Genomic DNA, 25,117 nt, shown 5'->3' on the forward strand with positions numbered 1-25,117 from the left:
CTCAGCTCTGGGGCCTGCTTGCTGGGTCTCTGCGCCCCACCTCCTTGCCAGCTCGCTCGCTGGTTCCTCCCCCTCCTCTGTAGCAATCCGCTCCGGCACCAGGTCCTCGCCCTCCCAGCAGAGGGGTTTCGTCGGAAACTGAGTAAAATTTGCATAGTTCCCGCCCCTCCCGGAAACCATTGGTGCAACCTTTGCCAGGCGCGGCTGATGATTGGTGAGTCGCCCGAGAGTATTTGCATATGGGCCGCCCCCCAGAACCCAACCGGTTCGCGGTGTGGGTAGCCCGCGCCGCGAAGAAGTTTGTGGGGCGCTTTCTCACCGGCTGGTCCGGGACGGACCTCGGGCGCCTCGCTCTTCGGTGGCCGCCCAGTTCTCTCGGGGTTCTTTCTCGGTAGTTCCCGACGCTCGGTAAGGGACGCTGAGGGCTGGCGGGGGCAGCGCGGAGGTAGAGCGTGGGGGAGCCCCCTCGCTGACAGCGACGCGGCTGGACGCGGACGGTGTTGGGCTCCGGCTCGCCCGGAGCTTCGCCTACCTTCCCCGGCCCGTGCGCGGGCGATGCTGCAGCACCGAGGCTCGGCGCGCCGAGGACGGAAGGCGCCTCCCAGAGCCTAGAGCTGGTTCCCGCCCCCCGGGGCAAGTGGGCATGGAACAGTGAGAGCCCCTCGCTCAGCGAGGCCGCTCGCGGAGGCTTCCCATGGCCGGGACATACAGCTCCACCCTGAAGACACTGGAGGACTTGACCTTGGACTCCGGGTATGGGGCCGGCGACTCCTGCCGCTCGCTCAGCCTCTCGTCTTCCAAGTCCAACTCGCAGGCGCTCAACTCTTCGGCGCAGCAGCACCGCGGGGCGGCCTGGTGGTGCTACTCCGGCTCCATGAACAGCCGCCACAACAGCTGGGACACGGTGAACACGGTGCTGCCCGAGGATCCCGAAGTGGCCGACCTCTTCTCGCGCTGCCCGCGGCTCCCGGAGCTGGAGGAGTTCCCCTGGACCGAGGGAGACGTGGCCCGGGTGCTCCGCAAAAGCATCAGCGGCCGGAGGCTGCCCTCCTTCTCCGCCGAGGCGGTGAGGCGCTTGGCTGGGCTGCTCCGCCGGGCGCTCATCCGCGTGGCCCGGGAGGCGCAGCGCCTGAGCGTGCTGCACGCTAAGTGCACCCGCTTCGAGGTGCAGAGCGCTGTGCGCCTGGTGCACAGCTGGGCGCTGGCCGAGAGCTGCGCGCTGGCGGCCGTCAAGGCGTTGTCCCTCTATAGCATGAGCGCTGGCGATGGGTTGCGCCGTGGCAAGTCGGCGCGCTGCGGCCTCACTTTCTCCGTGGGCCGCTTCTTCCGTTGGATGGTAGACACTCGCATCTCTGTGCGCATCCATGAGTACGCAGCCATCTCGCTCACCGCCTGCATGGAGAACCTGGTTGAGGAGATCCGGGCTAGGGTGCTGGCGAGCCAGAGCCCGGATGGCGGAGGGGCAGGAGGCGGAGAGGTGTCTGCCGAGGCCTTGGAAATGGTCATCAACAACGACGCCGAGCTCTGGGGAGTCCTGCAACCCTATGAGCATCTCATCTGCGGCAAGAACGCCAATGGTAAGTACGGGGGAGGGGGCAGAACCTCGACATTCGGACCGAGTGGGCTACCCCAGGAGTAGCTCTAGGACCAAGCTGCGAAGTGTACCAGGTCTCTGAGAGAAATGGAATTCTGGGAGAATTCTTAAGTGGCTCTTCCCAGTGGTTGATTTGGGTGTCTAACTTTTGGAGGATAAAGGCGTGATTAGTTGGCTGTTCATTGATTGGGTGAGACTGGGTGGCAGAACCAAGCTACTCCTGAACCATCCTCTAAAGTGAAGTTTGCTGCCCTGCTACGGGTTGCCTTGTTTAGTTGGATCGCTAGTTTATTTTTTTACCCAACAGTAGGTCAGGTTTACTGTGTTTTTTTCCCCCGGTGTGTTTTCTTCAGCTCAGTAGCACCAGCCCAAGCACTCCCAACACCTGAGCCTTTGATAAATGGGATGGGTAGGGGAGGGTGCAGAGCCTAGGATCTGGTGCTGCGCCTTGTGTTTCATGATGCTCAGAGTCAGGCCCCTTAACAGGAGGTGGAGTGGGAGCTGGCAACTCTTCATACTATGTGCCCAGGGAAACCAAGTACTCTTGAATCTCCTCCCCAGAAAGACAGCCACATGCTGGCTTCTGGGGCCCGACTTTCCAACTGTCATTAACCAAGTAAGCATTTGATTAAAACCTCATGTTGAGTTAAATGCGCAACCTTTTGGGCTTTCCTGAAAGTAAAGATGATGGGCTGGGTAAACCACATTGTGGGAATGGAGTGTGGGGGATGGGCAACTGCATGGCATGGAGTCTGGGAAATAAAGCATGGACCAACCTTATGGTCTAATTGGAAGAATCACTTGGGTGCAGCTTTCAGTGGCAAATAAGCGGGTAGTGGAAGAGACCAGGTGGGTTCTGTAGATGAATAAAAGTCAGATTTAAATGTGGCTTAACATACTCATGATAGCTAAAATCTAGACTAGCAATGCTTTAGTCATTGTTGGTAGCACATTGTATATGATGACCACTTTTGCCAGCGTGTGTTTGGTACTGTGATACAGTGAACTGTGTTTTTGGTTTTTGTCCCCCATTTTCTGCATACAACTCCTAAAATCCCTGGGAATCTCCAAAATAAAAATGTGTTTGTGTATGGTAATGACTAAGAGTTTGCCACCTGGAGGTAGTTTCAAGCTGGAGATTAGTCACCAGAAAGATTACAGCAGGCCTTAAAGGGTTAGTACCTACAAACTCCTGCCCCAGTCTCCCAGGAGAGAGAGAGGCAGAAGGTTAAGTCATTATCAATGGCCAATCACACATGTATAGTAAAGTCTTCATAAAAACTCAGAAGGACAAGTTTCCTAGTGCTTCCTGATAGCTGAACACCAGGGCAGCAAGTGAGTCACTTGTCTCCATACCTTGTCCTATGGATGTCTTCATCCATAACCTTGTAACCTCCTTTATAAACAAGCCAGGAATTTACCAGGGAACTGGTAAATGCCTTCCTAAATTCTGTGAGCCACCCTAGCAAATTAACTCAGAAGAGGGCATTGTGGAAACCCTCGGTAGAGGCAGTGGTCAGAAGCGTGAGTAAAAACGACCTAGGGATTGGCTGGATGGAGCGCCCAGAGAATGAGATCCGGTGTTATCTCCTGGTAGTGGCAGGGTTTAATTGAGTTGAACCAGAGGACACCCAGCTGTATGTGCTTTAGGCTTGTTTGCTTGTTGGTGGAGGAGGTCCACACTTTGGGAGATATAGAAAGAACACATGTTCTGTATTGATGGTGAGAAAACAGGGAAAATGGTTTGTTTTTTCAAGAGATAAGCACCTTTATTGTTACCCCATTATACAGAGGGGGAGCTAAAGGATTCAACATTTCAATCCCTTGCTTAGATTACACAGATACTAAGTAACAAAACTGGAATTTAAACCTTGACAGGCTGCATGGCTCTGTTTCATCAGCCTGACTTCAAGGAGACCAGTTGACCTGCTGGGTCAGATTTGTAAGACACTGTATTTACTCAGAGTGCTTGCTTTGGTATTCCTTGATTTGGGTTTCATTTCTGGCACTACCATGGGGCATTCTTGGAACCAAGAATATTTGCCTTTTAATTTCCCTGCTCTTAGGTCAGAGTTGAGGTCAATCCAAGAGTTGATGATGTCACTGCTGATAACCATGCTTCATACTTTAAGTTTGCGGCTTCAGCACTGGGAACGCCAGTTCCAAGAGAGGAAGTGGAGGGCAAGGGGAATTTCCATCCAGTTGTCATAGCCCAGGGGAAGAGTTCTGTACTGAGGGAAACCCTCACTGCACAGTGGGACCTGGACCGAACCTGGCGAGTAAAGGCTCTCGGAATAAAGCACTTAAACCCTAACCCCATAAGTCAAATTGGGCTAACAGTGGGTACAAAACAAAACCCATGCCTGTCCTCATGGCCAGCCAGAGCCCAGCCTGCTGAATGTCTCTTTCTGACTGTAAACCAAGACTTAGAAGAGCAGCTGCCTCCAGGAGAACCTGCAAGGGCGAAGTGGTCGGAGGACATAGAAAGCGAGTGTTTCATCTAAGGGCTCACAGCCGAGAAGCATTGCTTAGGAAACAAACCCCTTAGGATTTTCTTTACTGGGTGGGTTTTTTGCCCCTGTGACTTCCTTCGCGTCCCACCTTCAACAGCCCTTTGGCCTTGGTGAGGGAGGAGACAGGGCTGTCCTTTTCCCTAGGATGCTCAGCACCATCGTGTCTCCCTCTGACTTCTCTGGTCTCTAAAGTGCTCGTCCAGGAGAGGCACCTGTTGTCTCTCCCTTCATAACATGGACGCCCACTTCTCATACTGAAAAACTAGGGGGTGGCATCACTAAATGCTGATTTATTAAATCCCCTTAGACAGGGAAATGAATGTTTACTAGAGAAGCGATGAATTGCATGTGTTGGAAAGCGGTCTTCAGAGGGGAAGCCGAAACCACTTAGGGAAGAAATGAAGAGCTCCAAACCTTTTTTATATTAGAGTGGCCCCAAAGCCAGCAAGGTTACAGTTTGTACAGCTGAAGACCAAGTGGGGAATGCCTGCATATGGGAAGGGAGAGTGCTGCCTGATATTCTTGCCCTGCTGGTCTTCCCTTTAAATTATATATGTATTGTTGTGCTTGCTAATTCCACAGCATGGGCTCATGCATTTGACTCAGCTATATAGAGCTCTTAAACTTTTAACGTCTTCCAACGAGGAATTTAAGAGCCCCAATCCATCTATTCTTGTCCATTACTCGGAATGCCAGATGAATATGGTTTTGCTCAGCCTGAGATGGACGATAAAAGTTCTGTAGTGTTTATAAAACAGGATCCCAGCTCCACAGAGCAGCAGGAGTTATGCATTGTTGATCATTTGGTATTGATGTCTTGGATCCCAGGGCGGAGTCATTAAACTCTGAGATCTTCATGACTTCCTTATGGGAAGCAGAGAAACCTCTTTAACAGCGTGATATTTATAAACAGGGGACTGGCAGAAAGCAGAAACATCTCACTTCCAACGCGTCCCCTCGTTCCTTCCCTCTCTCTCAGCAAACTCTATGTGCAGGTTTGATACAGTAAAGCTTTTCTAGGTTCCTTCCTGGCCATTTTTCTTACTAAGATTTCACGAGTGATCATGGCCTTTGAGAAAATTCGGTTTCATGTGAGGACATTCTCATCCCAGATATGTATATGGAGTGTCCATATGCTCTATCACAGTGGCAAGTGTAAGAGTTTGAAACATACCTCTATGGTGGACCTGGGGCAAAGGTCTCAATAATTCTAGGCCTCTGTTCTGTCGTCTGTGAAATGGAGGATAATAATACCTAGCTCATAAGGGTGGCATGAGGCTGGAAATCAGAAAGATCTTAGTGTGCAGTAAAGACTCAACAGATAGCAGCAGTGCGCCCAGCAAATACTTAGTCACCACTGACCGGGCCCCACTGTTAAAACCACAGGGGATTAAGTGGCGGAGTGGTGATCCTCTTGCAAAGTTCCTAATCCAGTGCAGGGGCAAGAAAAAGTAAACAAAGATTTACTCTTAATAATGCTTGATGGCATTCGAGTTTAAATTTTTTTCATTATTTTTATTTATTGTGTTGCAGGAGCATATGTGTACTATGGTGCATGGAGATGTCAGGGGACCACTTGTGGGAGTGTCTTCTCTCCACTGTGTGGGCTCTGGGGATTGAACTCAGGTTGTTAGGCTTGGCAGCAGATGCCTGTTCTACAGAGCCATTTTGCCTGCCCCGCCCCTGTGTGTGTGTGTGTGTGTGTGTGTGTGTGTGTGTGTGTATGTGTGTGTGTATGTGTGTATGTTGATCTTTTTTACACAGGATCTTATTATGGAGCCCAGGCTGGCCTCTAACTCATGGCTTCTCTGTCTCCACCTCCTAAGTATCAGGACCACAGATACATGCTGCCATGTCCGGTGGCATTTATTGTTGTTTGTTTAGGATCTGTTAATGGGATAGGTGGGAACAGTCGGAGTGGTCGTCAAGAAAGGCCTCGCTGACATTTCATTAGTAGTAGCTAATAAGTCGGACGCTCCTGTCTGCAGAGCTTTTGGCTGCAAACAGTGACTAAGGAGTTTTCTGAATTATCCGCTTATTTACCAGCTGAGGCAAGTGTCAACCTCTCATTTGCAGCCAAGAAATGAAGAGGCTGTGTCTAAAGCAGGGCTGGAAAGTCTGGCCGAGGCATTCATTTGTTGAGGAGATTGTCGGATGGATTTCCACTGAGGTAATTAGTCAAAGGAGCAAGGGTTAATTGAGCCGTGAGGTGCTGTTTAATCAGTTTTAACACCTGGGTAGACTGAGGGAGGAGGCACCTCCCTCTCTGACTGTTGTATTAAAGCCAAGGGCACTTGCAGAACAGAAACAAAGCAAGCTTTGGAAATGAGCGCTAATTTATCCTTCCCCCACCCCTCGCTTACCTGAGACGTGCAGCCCCTGCCTTAGGTAGTATGAGAAACAAGCTGGAATTGTTAGGCCTCCTCTTTACCTGACTTCCTCACCCCCAGCTGGGAAAACCTTGAAGTTTCTACAGCAACCAGGGCATGTTCTTGAATCATTTCCAGCCCTGTCTCTCCATCAAACTGTGACCGTCCAGACGTCACCCCCTCTCCTGAACCTGCACAGTGTCTAACTTTTAGGTGTTTTGCGAGTGTGGGGCAGCCAGTAGATCTCACCACACAGCTTTTTCCTTCCAAAATTTGCATTGGAATCCTTGTTACATTTTGAAAGAACTCTTTCCCTTATGAAATCAGAGAATTTCAAGCTCTTGATGAATAGAAGCATCATTTGGGGGTGACCATATCACAGGGGGAACGTCTTTCAGTTAGTGTATATCCTCGTTTGGGGGTGACCATATCACAGGGGGAACATCTTTCAGTTAGTGTATATCCTCTTTGGGGGTGACCATATCACAGGGGGAACGTCTTTCAGTTAGTGTATATCCTCGTTTGGGGGTGACCATATCACAGGGGGGATGTCTTTCAGTTAGTGGATATCCTAAGTCCTAGCATGTTCCCCAAAGCCATGTGCCCTGGGAAGACTGAGATGTGTGATTCAGAGGGCAGGGTGGTTCAGGTTAGATGCCTTTAGTGAGGGGTGCCTCGTGTAGAGGAGTTCTATAGCAGAAGTCCAGGAGGCAAGCCAAGAGATCAGTGCCGTAACTGAGATGAAAGCTTTTCTGGTCTGTACTCACCCAGTTGCTGTGAGTAGGATGCTTTCCACAGCGGATTCCTCAGCCTGTGATCCACTCCTCTGTGATGGGGGCTGGGCTAAGACTAAGTCCTGTTCCTATAAAGAACCACGGAATTGGAGGCAGCAAGAACAGCCCAGTAGTTCACCCTCTTCAAATGCCAGGTTGGGTCAAACGCAAAGCAGCACTGTTCTTAGAGATTTGTCTGTAAAGGATATCCTGTGTCTAGGCTCTTGAAATCCCTCAGACCAGCTGAAGTGTTCCAGGTCCAGAGAGTAGACACCGGAGGTGCCATTGATTTGAAGGCACCGCTATTCCTACTCTTGAAGGGGCAGGGAGATCAGCTGCCCCAGGGAGTGCCTTGCCAAGCTCTGTGGCCTGGCTGGAACTTGCCAAGTAGACTATACTGGCTTCGGTGAGCCCCAGTGATCCAGCTTTCTCTGCCTGAGTGAGCCATTGTCCAGGCCCCGAAGAGTGTTTCTGGGAATACATTGATTTCCTTAGAGTGGACCGCTGTGTCCAGCTACCGAGTACATCTTAGCACTAGGAGTCCAGGACAAAACACACAGCTCTGTGCCAGGGTGCTCTGGCTTTAAAAGCCCAACTCAGGCTCCCCAATTGCTCTGCCTACTAGTGGACCCATGTCCTTAAAACATGCCATGTCTCTTTCCTCTGCTACCCCAGTGAGGAACCCATCTTTCCACTCTGGTTGGCTGTGCCTGATGAACACTCAGTATCCTAGGGCTGTTAGGGATGCTGAGGGTTTGGTGAGAGAGCACAGCCTGGGGCCAGTACGAGTCCTCCCAACCTCATTTGTGATCTGTGGGATGCGGTACTAATTCTTTGACTTCTGTGCCTTAGATTTTTTCTCTGTAATGACATTGCCACTATTCGCTGGGACTGAATCGTGTTTTGTCATGAGCTGTCCTGTGCACTGTATACATAACACTGTCTTCCCACCAGCCATCGTGACAACCCAAATGTCTCCCAACACTTCCAGATGCTCCGTGGGGAGCAAGTTCACCCTTGACTGGAAAACGCTGCTCTGTAAGGTAGGCCTGGAATAGCAGATTCATAGGATGCTTGTGAATACTTAATAAGCACCTCTATAAGAGACCAGTCGTCCTTCCTTTCTTCCTTCTCAAACTTCTGTTGAATGCGCCAGTTTTCTCCCCTTTTGCTAAAGACTCAAACTATGCGAGTCTCTCATCTAGGGGTAGAGCATGACCCAGATCCCAGGTGGCCAGTGTTAGTCATACAGCTCCCCTTGATGACTAATATTTGGTTTCTGGAGGTAGGAAGAAGTTAGGGAGACGGGGAAAGCCCAGTTGTGGATGTACTGCCCCTGGGACAATGCAGTCTGGCAGTGAGGTTAGCTCTCGCCCTGAGTTCATGCCACCTCTGTCAGGATAAAAACAGTGATACGTACTCAAAGCTCCAGACTCCACGGAGCAGTTTTCTGGTAGGTATTGGATCTGGCTTGTTGCATCCAGTTCCTGGACCATGGACATCGCAGGTGATTCTTGTTTTGCTCATCTGTGATGTGGGCACATTGAGTGTTTTTATTTGTTTTGAGGCAGGATGTTAGTAAGCTGGGCTGGCCTATCCCCTACTTTGTAGCTGAGGCTGACCTCAAGACCCTGATCCTCCTCCTCCTACCTCCCTGAGTGCTGGGCCCAGAGGCCTGAAGCACTATGCCCGGCTTTGCCTGTTTTTAAAAATAGCTAAATGGGGTTTCAGCTCTGGCTGTTTGAAGCTGAATATTGAGTTGGAAGGAGATGGTGGAGAAACATAGCCCAAATTAGCCTGAGAAGTGCCCCAGTGACCTCACTGATCTTCTCTGCTGAGCAGTGGCTGTGTGCAAGGCAAACTAGAGGGAGGGAGCACAAGAAGCCTTGCTCCAAGGAGTGTATGATCTAAGAGGGACAACATAACATGCATGTGGGTAGCTGCAGAGAAGGTTGCCATCTCGCTTAAAACAATGAGGGCAACAGTGCTGATAGCCCCCATTAATTGCATGATGTCACCCATCTTTGGACTTTTCATGAGCTAATTTTCTTCAGCCACCCGGCCTCTCTGTGGTGGAGGTATAGTTTCCAGTCCTTAGATGAAGGTCTTGAAGCTTTACAAAGGTGGTAGGGTGGACACCCCAGTGAGCAGAAGGGAGTGGGGCTTCTTGTGGGAGACGTAGCCTCTGAGCCAATGCAGACTGGACAGAGAAAGAGAAAGAATTGGAACAGTGTGGGAAAGACCTAGAAGCTGATGCTTACATTTAGAACGATAGCAAGTGACCCTGCTTGGCTGGGAGGCTCAGCGGCTAACAAGGAAGAGTAGCGGCTAACAAGGCAACACGGTAAAAGGGGAAAAATTCCCACATCTTTTATCCAGATGTGAAGAAGGCTGCCAGAGTGCTTGGATGAGAGTTTTCCAAAACTTTATTTTTATAATTCAGAAATGGAGTGTATCTGCTGTGCTGCTCATCTTAACCACAGCCCAGACCTCCCATAACCCCTCCTGTTGATTGAAAGCTCGACCTCAACAATGCACCCGTCCGCTGTTGTAGCAGTGAAAGTAATACAAGACTTAAAGGAGCAAACTGGAGCGGAGGGGACACAAAAACCTTTCGCTCGGCTTCACTTCTCTTGGTGAACTTGGCTTCTGGCTTGATTAGTTCTTCAGGCCAAAGTGATCCCTCCACATTATGAAGGCTGGGAGTGGCAAGCTTGTTAAAGGAGACTATTGAGTTTGCTCTTGCAGAATTTGCCACCATGGAAGCAGAGAAGCATAAAACAAAAACTAAAAGGGTCCTAGACGTCTTTATTGGCTCTAAGTCTAACTTGATGGGCTCAATGTCCAGTGCAGACTTTACTAGCTGGCCGCTCATTTTTGATGTGTAGTCCCATTCTAGTTCCTGCTGAAGTCTTTCCGGAATGTTGATAAAGATTTTGTGTTTGATGCTCGATATTATAGATACACTTTATAACTCATCTTCATCTGGGTGGGACTTCCTTGAGTTTGGTTGAGTCCTGACAGCAAAACGTGGAGCTCATACCAGCTTGGCTAACACCTTAGGCGTGTGTCCTTTTTCGACCCAAGTGTGATTAAAGAATTTTCTTGTCACTTGAAAGGAACAGATTTCATGAGGATGTGGCAGAAATACATATAGACTTATTTGTAGTTAATGATTTGAAGGTCTTCCTTTCTAAATAATTGTGAGCTAAGAGTTTCATGGGGTAAAATTTAAATAAGGAAACTGAATTTGGAAGTCCTGGCAATAGAAACCTGAGTCCGGGGAGAGATGAAACTGAGCCTCTAAGAGTGGGAGGCAGGAAAACTGTCCCAACGAAAGCTTTTGTTGAAAGCTTGTTTTTCAAGTGCTGGGGATCCAGCCCAGGGCCTTGTGCATGCTGAGCAAGTCTCTTCGACCGAGATACCCCTAGCCCATTTTGTATAAAACTTTTTGGTTTATGCCTTTTAAAGTATGAGATCAGTATTTTCTCTGTGTGGGAAGTTACAATACAAGTCGATGTTCTTATACTAAGCAGACATGCAAACAGATGGCAGTGTCTAGAACACTCCGGCACAGAGAACTATGGACTTGGATCAAGAAAGTTCTGGACAGGAGCTTGCCCTCTCTGTGACTGGAGTGAGTCATCCCGGCTCTTAGGATCTCTGCAGTATGCGAAGGTTGGACTGGAATCTCTGGGGACCCTTCTGTCTCTGGAAATTTTCTGGACCCCACAAGAACTCTGTGAAATCATTCCCCCAGGGTCAATCCTTGTTGGCCGAAGCAGCCTCTGCTTTGAGACCTAGCCGGCTAGTGAGACTGAACGCCATCTTTAGTGTTAGCTATCATTTTATACTTAGCTTTGCTTTGCCTTCTCTCAGAAGGATGAGTTCTGTATACTTCTGGTTGACACAAACTGCTTGACAGCTGTGTCCAGGCCCTGGCAGGCCAGCACTGTGGTGAGGTCCAGCCCTGAGGTGACTTCATACAGCTGGTGTTTGAAGCCTGCCTACCCAGACTAGGGTATTTATAGCAGGGGAGAAGCTAGAGAAAAAAATAAATACTCTACACCCTTCTCTATCCTGCCCTGGACACAGACAGGCACTGTGAGGAATGGAGAAGGCAATGCTGTAGAACCCACCAAGATATTTTTAAATGCTCTTTGTTGGAGTTGGCGGGCTTGGTTTTTCAAGCAGGAGGGAAAAGCAGAGTCATTGAGGATGACTAGAGGCCAGAAATTTTAAAAGGCAAGATGCAGAGCTTGGTGTGCAGGCTTTAACGTTTCTGCTCAGTCCCAGAGTTTGAGTAGGACTTGGGGAGGTTAGGATGAGAGCTGAGGTTGAGATGGCTTGTGTCCTCCTTTTCCCCATCCACCTCTCAGATCCTAAGATGAAAACCAGCCAACTGTTCAGGTAAGGCAAGACAGGGCTGCCTCTGAGAACTCAGGGCCTGGTGGTTTCTTCTTCATTTAGGAGTTGGGAGATCAAGTTATACACGGAGACAAAATTGGAAAGCAAATTGCTCCCAGCTGTTCTCTTGGACATAATCCTCCCGGGGCAGGCTGGATAAGCCAGAGCTGTGCTGGGATTCAGTGAAGTCGTGTAGGACAAGGCCCCAGGGGTAGAGCTGTCTCTAAACCTCACCAGAGGGACCCTGACCACTGGGCCTGTGTAAAGTCTCATAGATGATGTCTTCTGCTTAGCTAGTCACTGAGGAGAAAGTGGTTCAGTGGGAGGGACTCGGGGTTAGGAGCTGGGAGGAAAGTTCAGTTTGGGGGACATCATTTGTTCAGCAAATATTTATTGAGGACTTTCTGTGTACTGGACAGTGTTCCAGGGAGCAGTGACAGACCAAATAAATAAAGTCCTGAAAGGGAGGTACTGCCCCTGCTGAAAGCGAGGGCAGTGGGCATAATGGAGGAGCCACAGCCAGGTCCTCATGGCCGGAGAAAGCAGCTCCCAGGAGAGGGACTAGCAAGTGTCCCTGCTTTCTTTGGAGAGCACAGAGATCAGTGTGGTTCATCATGGAACAGGAGGTGCAGAAGAGGAAATAACACACAGTACTATTGCATAATAGTGCCTTGGCGTTAAAGATGAGTGTGTTATGGTGAGCCTGGGCAGATTGGCACACTTTGGTTTGCAGTTTAACAAGGCTATTCCCTGTGTTCTTTTGGAAATGGACTTTAATATCAAGTATAGAAACAAAGTGACCAGGTAAGAGGGTTTTGCAGTAATTGAGGTGAAAGAGGCTGGAACTTGGACCAGGTGAGGGTGGACCAGGTGAGGGTGGACCAGGTGAGGGTGGACCAGGTGGATGAGGCTGGAACTCGGACTGGGTGAGGGAGGGACTTGGACCGGGTGAGGGAGGGACTTGGACCAAGTGAGGGCGGAATTTGCACCAGGTGAGGGCGGAATTTGCACCAGGTGAGGAAGGAATTTGCACCAGGTGGTCATAGAAGTGTTTTAAAGTCAGAGCCAGTGGTATTCGCATACAGTCTGTTATGCAAGTTATGAGAGAAAAGGTGGATGTGACAGTAGGTTATGGGCCAAGCATTTACTGAAGTATTGAAGAGGCAGGATCAAGTTAGAGACTCAAGTGTCCCAAACTTAACCTACAGCGATGGCAAGTAGGAGGCAGGGTAGGAGACAAGGCCACTTCAGACTTTGTGAATTGTGGGATAGATTGAGCCACTGTACCCCATTGTTCTTCCAGAGGCATCGCCCAACAAGACTGGCCAGAGACTGGGGCAGAAGAGGGTTAATTTCCAGTTTTAACATCGTCAGTTGATGGCCTGGAGAAGCTCTTCTGTAGGTGGCCGACAGCCTTCATGAAGGTTCTCAACTCTTCTGTTTCAAACCATTAGCATGTGGTCTGTTTAATCAGGTCCACTTGTAACTTACATACACGTCCTCCACTTTCGGGGAAACCAGACCCCATAGTCAGGCAGCTTTGGGTTCTTGCAAGTCAGTCATGAGTGAGTCAGGAACTGATACAGGAAGAGTATTCTCAGGACACTGGGTGTATCCCAGGGCCTGCTTTTCAGAAGGGGTAGCGGGTATGTAGCTGTGGATGAAATCTAATGGTTGCCACTGCCTGACCATCTGGTGTCTGAAGGTTCCTCCGCTGTTAAATGAGGATGTCACAATTCTAATTAAGTTGCTGTCGGACTAATTCTCAGACAGAGATTCATGTTATCATCACTTGGAGAGCTTAAAAATAAATGTGTATGTGTGACTAATATCAGAACCTTCCTTCAGAAACTCTGAAGGAAATGGTGTGGAGAAGGGCCCTGGTGGTGTGGGCAGGGCTCTCGGGAACGTCTGGTACAGGGCAAGCACTCAGACATTAGCTGTTATTAGTGGGCAAAGCATCATTGTTCTGGATGCTTGTTTCTGCCCCTCCCAGGCTGATGGCTTTCCTTCACTCCTTAGCTATGCTGCTTGGCTGGCTCCTCATCTCCAGAGCTCCCCAGGGAGCTCCAAGAGAAGCCTGGAGTGCCGGCCTTACCTGGGAGGGGCAGAGTTAGACCTGGAGTGGCAGTGCTGCCACGTGGACGTGATGTTTAATCCACTGGCAAAGCTCTGCTAATTACATCTCTAGAAGGGAGAAACTATAAGAGGTTAAGTAGCCAGTTCAGGTCTCACAGGGGAGACCCCGGCAGCCTTCCTCCAGACACTCCAGTTCCCAGTGGCCACACATGCGTCCACCTCGGCCAGAGGAGCCAGCCGACTGTAGTCTCAACTCAGATCTCCAGCACATAAACTGTTGAGTGCTGAGCCTTACCGTGTGCCAGGGCTGTGTACTTCATGTGTCCTGTGCCACATGGTTCCTGCCAGTATATGTAGTCTTCTCACTCCCATTGTCTGTAGTCTTGCTGAAGAGGTGGATGCTCAAGAGATATCCACTAGATGTTATTGATAAGACCAGGATGGCTTCCCTGGAGCCCTCCTGCACCCGGCGCCTCCCTTCTCCTGTCCTCAGAGGTGCCTGAGTAGCGGGAAGCATAAGGGGATTTTATTAGCAAAGAAATGATGGGGTTGATAGAGGGTGAGAGAGGCTGCAGCAAGGCTTAAGCACACCCCCCCAAAAAAACACCCCCTCTGCCTAGAACAGGGAGCCATTTAAGTCCCTTAAAATACCCTCCCTTGGCAGGGTGCTGGCCTGCTGCGCGGGCTATGCTGGATGCATCCTCTGCCTATTTAAAGCCGGACGCTTCTCGCGGGTGCAGTGAGTGAAATAACCTCTGAGAGACTGCGTGGGTCCGTTGCTTAAAATAGTTCAGGAGGAAGAATGTTTGGAAGCTTCTGGCTCCTTGAGTCCATTTCCTTTGGATTTATGTCACCTCAGAGAGTGCCTGGCCTCCTCCTGTTTACTCTTCTAGCTCTTCCCTTTCTACAGGCCTTGCGTCCTTTGTCATCCTAAGCCAAAGGCCTTTGTCCTCACGAAAAGTGGCAGCCTCTCCTAAATAACTAAGTTGGGACCTTTTGTACATTTAATTTTTTTTCTCTTATGGGGTTTGGGTGGTGAGAGGCCATTTGTTTAGGAATTGGCCATTTCTCTCCTCCGGCTGCAGAGTTTCCAAGATCAGAGCTCTGGAGTGAGTTTTGTTTTTCTTTATTCACCCATACAAGGGCTGCCTCAGGGAAGCCAGGGGTTTCTCAGCACCTTCCTCTTGTGGTGCCCAGGAATGCGGATGAAAAGCTTTAGAGCCACTCTTGGATGATGTGGTCACAGCCCCATGTGGCTCCTTACATTTAAACACAGTAAAATCTGACACCCATAAACATCTTCACACAAGCCTACTTTCCACTGCTCCATCAGCTCGCATGCCCGGTGGCTGCCATACTGGACAAGGCAGAGATAGAACACATCCATCATCCCAGACAATTCTATGAGACAACATGCCATTAGACTCTAGGTCACCAGATGGTCACTCGGGCCAGCTCTCTAGGTCTTCATGGGTCTAAACATATAACCGCTCCCCAGCTTCTCAGAAGCCCTCTGTTTGCAGAAGTGGGAAGATTCATGGAGGGAGAGATTAAGGTCATTGATTTTTTTTGTGGCTCTAACCTTTGAACCCCTCACAGGAGGTCAATGTTTTATGGTTTTGAAACTGTGTGGCCTAGGGCAAGTCACTTAACTTCTCTGAAAAAGTTCCCTTGTCAGTGAAATGGATACCTCGTGGGGTTTTCACCAGGGTTAAATAAAATGGCAATACTTGCATAAAACAATGCTTGCTACAGTGACCACAAAGTTTGTTACACCTTCCTTGACTGGTGCCACAGTGTGCTGTGCAGTACTTGATGTAGCAAAGGCAGAAACTCCAAGGGGTGGAATTGCTACTGCTGCTACTTCTGTTGCTACTACTTGCATCCTCAAACTTAGGGCTTGCTTCTTCTAGGCTCTGGGCTGTCTTTCCTGGTTTATTGAGTGGCCCCTGGTCACATCAGATGGTATCTGTTCTCCAGGGCTAGGAACTCCTCTCATCTTCCTTTCATGCTCTGCATGTGCTCCTTCTGAGGGTTTTTTGTGCAAAGCCTCTCCGCACTACTTGGGGTGTTAGCACCAAGACTGTGGGTGACCACCAGAAACATTTGAATCTGTTCCAGAATTTTAGATTTTGAGTGTCTTGTGTGCCCTGTGGGTCTGCTCCAACCTGTGCTGTGAGAGCTGAGACAAACGTAACCCTCACTGGGATCTCACAGAGGGAACTTTGGAAGGAGCATCTTTGGGACCAGGAGAGGCCTCTCTTGAGTAGAGAGAGCAGAGGAGGAGATCTGTTCACACTTGCGGCCTGGGTTGACCTGGGATCATCCTTTCATTTGCCTAGCTTACCTGGCTAACGATTTAACCTCTCTGTACTTCAGTCCTCCCGTCTGTAAAAAGGGAATAATACTAAGAACCCACCTGGTAGTGTGTCTGGGAGGATTCAGATGGTGCCCAGTGAAGTCTCTAGCCCCAGGCTCACAGCCTCTGATGGGACTGACATGCACAGCTCACAGGAGTGAGCTGCGTTTTCCATCTTCATCCTTTGTGCTTCCCAGGGATGGCACTGGGGATCCTTGACTCTGCCATGAGCTGTTTGCATTTTCTATGTGATGATCTATGGTTTAAGTCAGAGAAAGTGATCAGGAGGGAGGCTAGCACTTAAAGGCGATGTGTAAATTACATGTGTGTGGTGTGAACTGCATGTGGTCTCTTTTCTCTTCTCTCTCCTCTCCCTGGATGGCAGAGATAAAAAGTACACCACAGTTGTCATTTCAGAAGCTCACAGGTGACCTCCAGCCCGCTTCCCTCCTGCTGTCTTGGGCTGTGTAAGCAGCACCGCCCAGCCCTATAGTGTAATCAGAGCGGAGTTCTTGCTGTAGGATTCATTTGTGGTGTGAAGTGCTCATGTGTTTATGCAGTTGCCACTCATTTGCCCACAGCGAGATGTGCCAAACCTGACACTTGAGATGAACTCCAAATAGCTCAGAACTACGTGCGGGGTGTACAGGAATCTTCACACAGTTGTCAGAAGGCACTAACTGGGGGATCCAACTGCCATGCCTCCTCCCCTCCTCCCCCTCTGTGCCTAGAGGGAGGAATCAGTCACAAAGAGAACCTCCAAGAAAACGAAGGACACAAGGCTAGGATATTGCATCACGATGTTGTCATCATTTGGGAAACTTGGGCCCCACGGAAGGCCCTAGGCTGACCAGACTGGTGTTTTTGTGGCTTTCCTAGTGCTGTCAAATCTCTTCTCTTTAAAGGATAACTCTGCCTCTTCTTGCCAAACAGTTGTTTTGACTGTTACCAGAACTGAGGTCAGCCCCAAAGGACCCAATGAGTACATGTATGTGTAAGTGTAAAATAGTGTGTATGAGCAAGTGTGAGTGTGTTTGCATGTGTGTGTATGAGAGAGCAAAAGAGTATGTATAAGGGAGGGAAAAGAGTGTGTGTGTGTTAGAAGGGTGTGTGTGTGTGTGTGTGTGTGTGTGTGAAAGAGAGAGAGAATGTGTTTTGGTTTGAGCCCACACATATCTTTCTCCTTTCAAAAATACAAGAGACCTTTAACTTGACCATTTCCAGGACTGGCTCATTACTGAAACATCTTGAGACACTTAAAAAATGGTACTTACATGGCTGTATTAATTTTATAGCTCTAAAATTGGAACTAGAATGTCTGTGTGATATTTATTTTTCTTTTCCTTTTTCCCCCCAAATTAATTTTTTCTAGTGTCTGACAGTGACTAATTTCTGTTCACATTTTCAGTGTGAAGTATTTCTACAAAGCACTGGGTTCCATCATGGTATGTTCACACGTTTGTGGTAATTTGGCCATAAATAATCATGTTCACCCCTTACCATCTTTTGTCTGGTCCCTCCAACGTGCCCCCTTCTAATTTCATGCAGTTTTAGAAGTCTAGATGTAGACAGTGGTTTCCAGTGCTCCTTAGGGGACTGCACAGACAAATGGGAGGTTCCACTGTTAGCAGTGGGATTCCATGCCAGGAACCTCTGAGTGTGTATCCATCTGGGAAAGTCCAGGCCAAGAGAGGCTGAGCAGAGATGGCATCTGAGGCTGACCTGTGGCTTCTCTGAGTAATGGATGGAGGCTATGGTCAGAACTGCTCGAGGAAGAGCCTGGGCTTGGTGCTGTACCTTGGAGAAGAGATAGCAGCCAGCAATCCCATCCAGGTCTCTCAACCACCCGCAGTGAGCGGATAGTCCTATCTCCCCAGTGCCTTTGCCTCTAATCCTCACAATAGATTATGAGCTGAAGCTCCTGATCCCATTTCATAGACAGAGACACTGAGGACTGGAGATAGTTAAGATGACTGGTCCAAGGACACTCCTAAGTAGGGGAAAGAACCAACATTTGAATTTATTGCCACTGTTCCTCAAGATCCACTACTATCCAGGCTGAATGTTTGAATCTAAATCAGTCGGCAAGGGTGGGTGAGGTGTCTCGGCATGTAAAGGCGCCTGCTGCCAAGCCTGCTGGTCTGAGTTCAGTCCCTGAGACCCACATGGCGAAAGGAGAAAACTGACCCTTGCAAGTTATTCCCTGACCTGAACACACATGGCTTCACACACACACACACACACACACACACACACAAGAAAAAACCCACCCTTTTTTTAAATCAGCCGGCTATTAAGAATAAGTCAAATCTTTGCTGTCCTGTAAGAGGAATGTCGGTTTTCCACAAAGGACAGTCTGTGTCCTCTCTCCTCAAGGCATGGCCACTTCCCTTCTAGTCTCCTATTTTGGAGTCTTTCATTTCCCTCCAGAACCAGCTGAGACTGCTTTGCTTTTTCAGGGAAGTGTCCATGTTCTGCTCTGCTGCCCTTTCTCCCTACCCCTGCCCTCTCCCCTACTCAGCCCCTACACACAGGCATTCTTGCTGGATGGGGCCTAGAGTGGGGGTCAGGTTTTGGGGATGCTACCATCATCACTTGGGGCAGAAACACAGGCCTGCCTCTAGCTGTCATGTGTCTCAGTCGGATCACTGATACTCAGAGGAACATCCCCTAAAGGGCCGAAGGGTGGATCTGTGCAAACTGAATGCCTGCATTCAGATTCTGGGTCCACTTCTTGTTTGGTGAGTGACTGCTTAACTCTGTCCCAGGCTACACTATGAGATGGAGTCGTTGCTGCTGACTTCCTAGGACAGTTTCAGGAATTGAACAGTGCTTTCTAAAGCATCTGATGTAGTCCTGGCCTCTGAGTACCCGGGATATTAGCCATTGTGGTGATGATGGTAATGGCTGTTCTTTGGGGCCAGCGTCAGGTCTTTGGAATGTAGTGTAGGCTCAGTGCTGATACATGTCCATGTATATATCATACATATCCTGAGCATTAAGGGGAGAGGTCTGGACTTGGCTAGTCCTGCTTAGGCTCCTTTCTTAATGTAATTCTAGGCAGGTTTATCTGTCTTGTTTCTCTTTTCTTCTGGGCCTTGGGATTGAATCAGGGCTTTGTGCGTGGTTTGCAAGCGCTTTGCTGAAGAGCTATGCTGTGATACCCTAGCCTTGCTTGTCTTCTAATCTGTACAGTTAGACCAAAGCTGTACCTGCCACGTGGGTTGTGAAGCTAAAGTTTGGAGCTCGAGGTACAGTCACCTAGCTTGTGTGGGGCACATGATCCAGTCCCTGTGCCACACACAGGTGAGGTGCAGAAACAGTACTCAGATGAAGTGCAAGGGCCCGTTTGGCCGTGAGTGGCTAGGTGGGGAAACATGAATGGAATGAACCTTAGCAAAATTATAGCAAGAAGCATAAGCTCAGTGTTTATAAAGTTCAAACAAAAAGGCGCTGAAAGGAATAGATACGGGTCAGATCAATACAGCATAAAGGGGAAGATGAAGGCCAAATCCAGGTAACAGCTGTCTGTATTGTGGAGAGGGAAAGGGAGGGGCAGGCTCATGTGGTTTAGATGTCTGTGCTTGCCGCAGCTCTCGCTTGTTTGGGGGAGGTGATTTCACATTATTATAACTAATTAAAAAGTGGTCACGAATGAAGAACTATAATAAATCAAATTAATGCACCTGAGGTTAAAAAATTAGTGGGTTCCCAATTGGTTGTGGCTACTTATTATTAGCATGCTGTGGACCACCTGGGTCATGCCATGAGCCGCCCTGGGTACTCTGTGATTGCCTGTGATTTTGTGTAAAATACCTAAGAGCCAAGGTTTTCCTCCTCTGGCCACCGCGGCTTCCTTACAGAGACCCCAGAACAGTTAGGATATTCAGGTTGCCTTGCTCCTCGGGTTTGGGGCAACACGTGGGCATAAGCGCCTGCGTGGGCCTAAACTCCCTGAACAAAGACAGGGTTGTTTTGTCCACGCTGTGCCAGATGGAAGGCTTTCATTAGTCACTTTGGGAGCATTCATATTAGCTGGGAGATTTTCTTTCCAAGGGTTGGAGTGGATGGTGTTTGCCTTGGGATGGTCTTAGTCCTCTCTGCTTTCCTTGCCACTGCCAAGTATCACAACCTTTGCCTATGGCTTTGCTCTACCCATGATCCCTTTCCTTAGCATGGGGAAGCACAGTGGATATTTGAGGTGGCCCAGTCACACGCTCCCAGGTCAGTGGCTTCTGGGTACAAGTAATTCTCAGGCCCAGCTCCTCTTCTCCTACTGAGATGAAGGGACAGAGAAAAGAGCACCCACTTTGGAGTTAGGGAAACTTGAACTTTGGGCTTTCGACTGTGTAATCTGAAGCAGCCGTATTGCTTCTTCCTGTATGTCAAACTGAGGCCTGTGAATTGTCACGTGGGCAGCTATCCATGTATGCAGCCTACCTAGGCATGATCAAAGTCTAGAGAGGGGCTGGGGATGGAGCTCAGGTGATAAAGTGCATGCCTAGCGTGCATAAATCCCTGGACTCAATACCACCACTACCCAGCTAGTTGTAGTACGTAGCACTTGGGAGATGAAAACAGGAAGATAAGAAATTCAGCTCATTCTTTTTTTTAAAAGAATCCCCCCTTTTTTAAATATTTATTTATTATGTATACAATGTTCTGTCTGTGTATATGCCTGAAGGTCAGAAGAGGGCACCAGACCTTATTACAGATGGTTGTGAGGCCACCATGTGGTTGCTGGGAATTGAAGTCAGGACCTTTGGAAGAGCAGGCAATGCTCTTAACCACTGAGCCATCTCTCCAGCCCTCAGTTCAGCTCATTCTTTACTACATCACAGGTCCGAGGTCAGCCTGGGGTACAAGAGGCCTCAAAACCAAACAATAACAACAACAAAAGGATCTTAGGTGCCCCAATGGCCCTTCCCACATACACCTCAAGTACCCCCAGAGATCTAGTTTCTGCTGCCCTCAACTATTCTGAACTTTGAGGGTTGGGACATTATTAAACTCTCTGAGCTTCAGTTTCTGTATGTGGGAAGTGCAAATGGAGGGCTGTGGTATGGCACTGATTTGGTGAAATCTACTGGGGCCAGGTCCATGAAGTCCGCAGTGAAAGATCATCACAGTGCAAATGGAGGGCTGTGTTATGGCACTGATTTGGTGAAATCTACTGGGGCCGGGTCCATGAAGTCCGCAGTGAAAGATCATCCAACAGGTATTGCTAGGTCGGGGAAAGCTGTGCTGTCTCTGATTGCCAGTGTTGGCTCCAGAGACTCAGGCTCCTGCTGACTACAGTGTTTGTTCCTTAGGCCTTCTGAGCCTTCCATGTTCTACTGACGTCTCAAACACGCTTCAGATTGTTCCTACAGTGGCTTGCAGGACTTCTAGAAACCTGTTTGTCATGCTTGAGTTGATGGAGGAAGGAGCAGGAAAGAAAGCATTCTGCAGGCTATCTCCCCAAACTTGTGTTTCCTAGAGGGTCTGTTTGCTGTATTAGCAAAATCAACAGCCATATTGCAGAGTAGGGGCCTGGGCTGGACCTCGTTCCCTGAACTGGGAGTTGGTGGTGTGAGGTGCCACAGGTGCCATGTTTGTTGAAGTGGCAAGGCTGCTGAAGTTTTTGTTCTAAAACTAAACAAAAACACCACATGATTATCCAAAATTCTACAGTTATGGGCTGGAAAGATGGCTCAGTGGTTAAGAGCACTGGCTGCTCTTCCAGAGGTCTTGAGTTCAATTGCCAGCACCCACATGGTGGCTCACAACCATCTGTAATGAGATCTGGTGCTCTCTTCTGGAATGTGGGCATACATGGAGGCAGAATGTTGTATACATAATAAATAAATAAATCTTTTAAAAAAATATCAACAGTTATAAATATCTCCTTGAGTCAAGGGAAGAAAAACCCAGAATACCCGAGTTGAGGAGATTTTTTTTTCTTTTTAGGATAAGAGTTTCTGATGTATGTTCACTGTTGGGATTTATTCCGGGTGGTATTTATGCCCTTTCTTGACTGTAGAACTTCATGAAGAAGGCCGGACTGTGTAGGTGATAGGTACCCAAGGACTTTACCAAGGCAAATTCCCTGAATTAGTGATGGGTCTGAGGCTAGGATCTATCCACAGAGCATGCTTCCTCCAGTCACAGAATACTTCACATATGTCAAGTTCTGTGCGAAGAGAGCAATGTCTTGTGAGCAGCTCTGAGCCAAAAGCCTGCATCCAACAGGTGGTTGCTGTGCAGACTGTGTACTGCGTGCGTTTGGAAGACCACGGCTGGTGAGCCAGCTGGGGCCAGGCGTTGGCATGGTCCTGGAGGCTGTATCATTTAGGCTGAGATCTGGATAAAACTCCAGGCATAGGTCTCATTGAGATCTGAAAAAAAACCCAGGTGTGGGTCTCAGACATCTAAAGTGTAGCTTGTGTCAGTGTGTCCCTGAGAGTCGTCACCCAAGAAGACATTTCCCAGGGTAACTTTTGCCCCACCTTGAGTGACATTGCACTTTTGTGAAGCTGCTGGATGCGTCTACGAGCCGGCATGCCCCTGATGTGTTTCTGATAGCCCTGCACTGCTCCTGTTCCGTGCAGTGATGTTTCAAAGTAGGCAAGAACCTTCCTACTCTGCAAAAGGGTTTTCACTTCCTTCCAAGGTAAGTAAGAGAGGTTAGGCAGTAAATCTATGTGGAAAAAACGTACTTTGCTAATAAGAGCCTATGAGAGAAAGAGCATCATTCTAGTACAGAGCCAGAGGAGAGAAACATGTTTGCAGTGGAGAAGACACCCGCTTGGCATCCCCTGTGTGGCCAACCATGGCGTAAAGAGCCAGCACGCCAAATTTCTCCAGTTACCATGGGACCCAGACTTTGACAGGAAATCATGGTAGGGTGGGAAAGAGTCCAAAATACACAGGGCTGGCACACAGGCTGCAGTTGGGAAGGAGAAGAGAACAGTCCATCTATTTTCCTGAGCTGAGTTCTCCAGCTTCAAATGGGGCTGTTTTCTAAGCCTCCCTCTGAAGTAGGTCCATTTTATGGACCTGATTTTTAAGCATGAACTTTTTCCACATTAAGCAATACTTCTGCAAATTAAAGTGGCTCCTTTATATGTTTGTGAAGGGCACCTCTTAGTGTGTGTGTGTGTGTGTGTGTGTGTGTGTGTGTGTGTGTGTGTGTAAGTCTACAAACTAATAAGGAATCAAAGTCTCTTCAGTCAGGGAGACACTTTCTCTCTTTTGGGTTTTCCCACAAGTATTTCTCTGCTGTGAGCAGCCTGCTGGGAGCGGAGCACCCTTTGCTTGCTGAGGTGTACCAGTGAGAACGGGAGGGCCTGCTGTAAGGCACTCCACGACTGGGTTTCCTGGAAGTTTCAGCCGCCATGTTAAGAAAGTGAAATGTCTCATCCACAAAGAAGCCTGTTTTCATCCTGTTGGTGAAGTCTGTTAAATTGAAAAGCTAGGAGGGAGGATCTTGCTTGCATTTTTTTGCAAATGGAACTCTGGAAAAGTTCAACAGGGCCTGACTGTGCATAGCCTGGGACTAGTTCCAGGCTTCCAGAACTTTTAACAGGTTGCTGTTGATAGCGTTTTCCATGAACCACCCAATTCAGCGGGCTTTGAAACCCTCCTATATTTCTTGGAAAATGTGTTCAATCATCGGTAGAAATGCCAGTTCTGCCATGGACTTTGCATCCCTGTGCCTTCTTGGCACCTCTCCCTCTCTCCTCCTCCTCCTTTCCTCGCCCTCTTCCTCTCTCTCTTCCCCCTCCCTTTCTCCCTGTCTTCTTTGTCTTTCCACCCCTTTCCTCCAGACAGAGTGCCTTAACTTCACTGAGCTTTGTGCTTTTATTCCTCATGACTCTAACTATAGCTGGTTCAAGAGAGGTGAGAGACCAGCCCTAATAGCTGTAGAATACCTTATAGTTTTTACAGATGACTTTGGCATCTTTCTCCTTTGAGAAAGCTACAACTCCTGTAGCTCCCATTTAACTGTGGGGTTTGAACCTCAGAAGCCACCTTGTGCTATCCTGCTATGATTTATTTCTGGTTTACAGATCAACCATGGTTCACAAGAGCTCGTCGCTAGTTGAGGTGAGGACAGACTGGGATGTGCAGCTCCGCCTGACTCAGAGACTGTATTCCTGAGCACCACAGAGTGCGGCCTCTGCCACACCTTGTGCTCCTTCTCAAGAAGAAAACAAAACCACAGAGTACTTTCTGGAGGTCTCATGGTCAAGCTGTGTCCTGGCCAGGACCAAAAGTACCTTGAGGAAGCAGAGTTTCTCTCTTACCCAGAACCTGCTTACCTGAGCAGAGTCCCCAAGAGAGGTCCCTGGCATCCGAGGCAGCAGTCAGTAAGAGCTCAGAGACAGTCAATGTTGAGCTCATATCAAGGCCAGTGAGAAGGTGTTTTGAGAATCCAGGTAATTTGCCTGACGCTGAGAAACCACAAAGTTACTGCTTACTAAGTGTCTCGGGACCCCGCGGGTTACAGACACAGTTCAACCCAATTTAAGCAAAGTGATTTTACTGCCTTAAGGTTGGGTGGGGCTTAGCTTTGAAAAATGAAAAGGGGGCAAGTTGGCTTCCCTGACAGCTCAAACAACAATTCTGTCCATGAGGTCTACTTAGCTGTGACTGGCTTAGTTAGAGTCATGTGTCCATCACTGAACCAATTATTTTAGTGTAGGGCCGCATGCTCTGTTCCATGCCCCAGAGAGATGCCCTGGTTGTCTGAGAACAGTAAGTGAGCTATGGAAAGAAGATGGAGAGATGAGACGAGATGCTAATTGAGCAAGATAGAAAAGTGAATGGAAAAAAATAAATGTGTCCCCCACATTAGGTCAGACAGGGGTGATTTCTTTATTTGGAGGGTTCCAACCAAACATTAATGGGTGTATCTTCTTATTGCTACAGTTTGAGCAATTATTTCCTGTGTATGAGTAGGAGCCTGTGTTCATATGGGTGCACATGTGTGCAGTTGCACACGGAAGCCCCAGGACAGCTTCAGATGTTGTTTCTAGGAG

The 25,117-nt window shown here is 48.7% G+C and overlaps 1 protein-coding gene across 1 annotated transcript in view; it reads left to right on the forward strand.

The window, feature by feature from the left end:
• The first annotated feature begins 300 nt into the window (after window positions 1-300).
• The window catches only part of Abtb2 (ankyrin repeat and BTB domain containing 2), a 156,067-nt gene continuing 131,250 nt past the window's right edge, over window positions 301-25,117 (forward strand). Inside the window, exon 1 of the mRNA XM_041679023.1 lies at window positions 301-1,577. Within this exon, the coding sequence (XP_041534957.1) occupies window positions 695-1,577 (883 nt within the window). The 5' untranslated portion in view covers window positions 301-694. The remainder of the gene's footprint in view (window positions 1,578-25,117) is intronic.

This window comes from Microtus oregoni, unplaced genomic scaffold, assembly GCF_018167655.1.
Source record: "Microtus oregoni isolate MIOR12 unplaced genomic scaffold, Mior012 000031F_ref0000149, whole genome shotgun sequence".
Taxonomy (NCBI): domain Eukaryota; kingdom Metazoa; phylum Chordata; class Mammalia; order Rodentia; family Cricetidae; genus Microtus; species Microtus oregoni.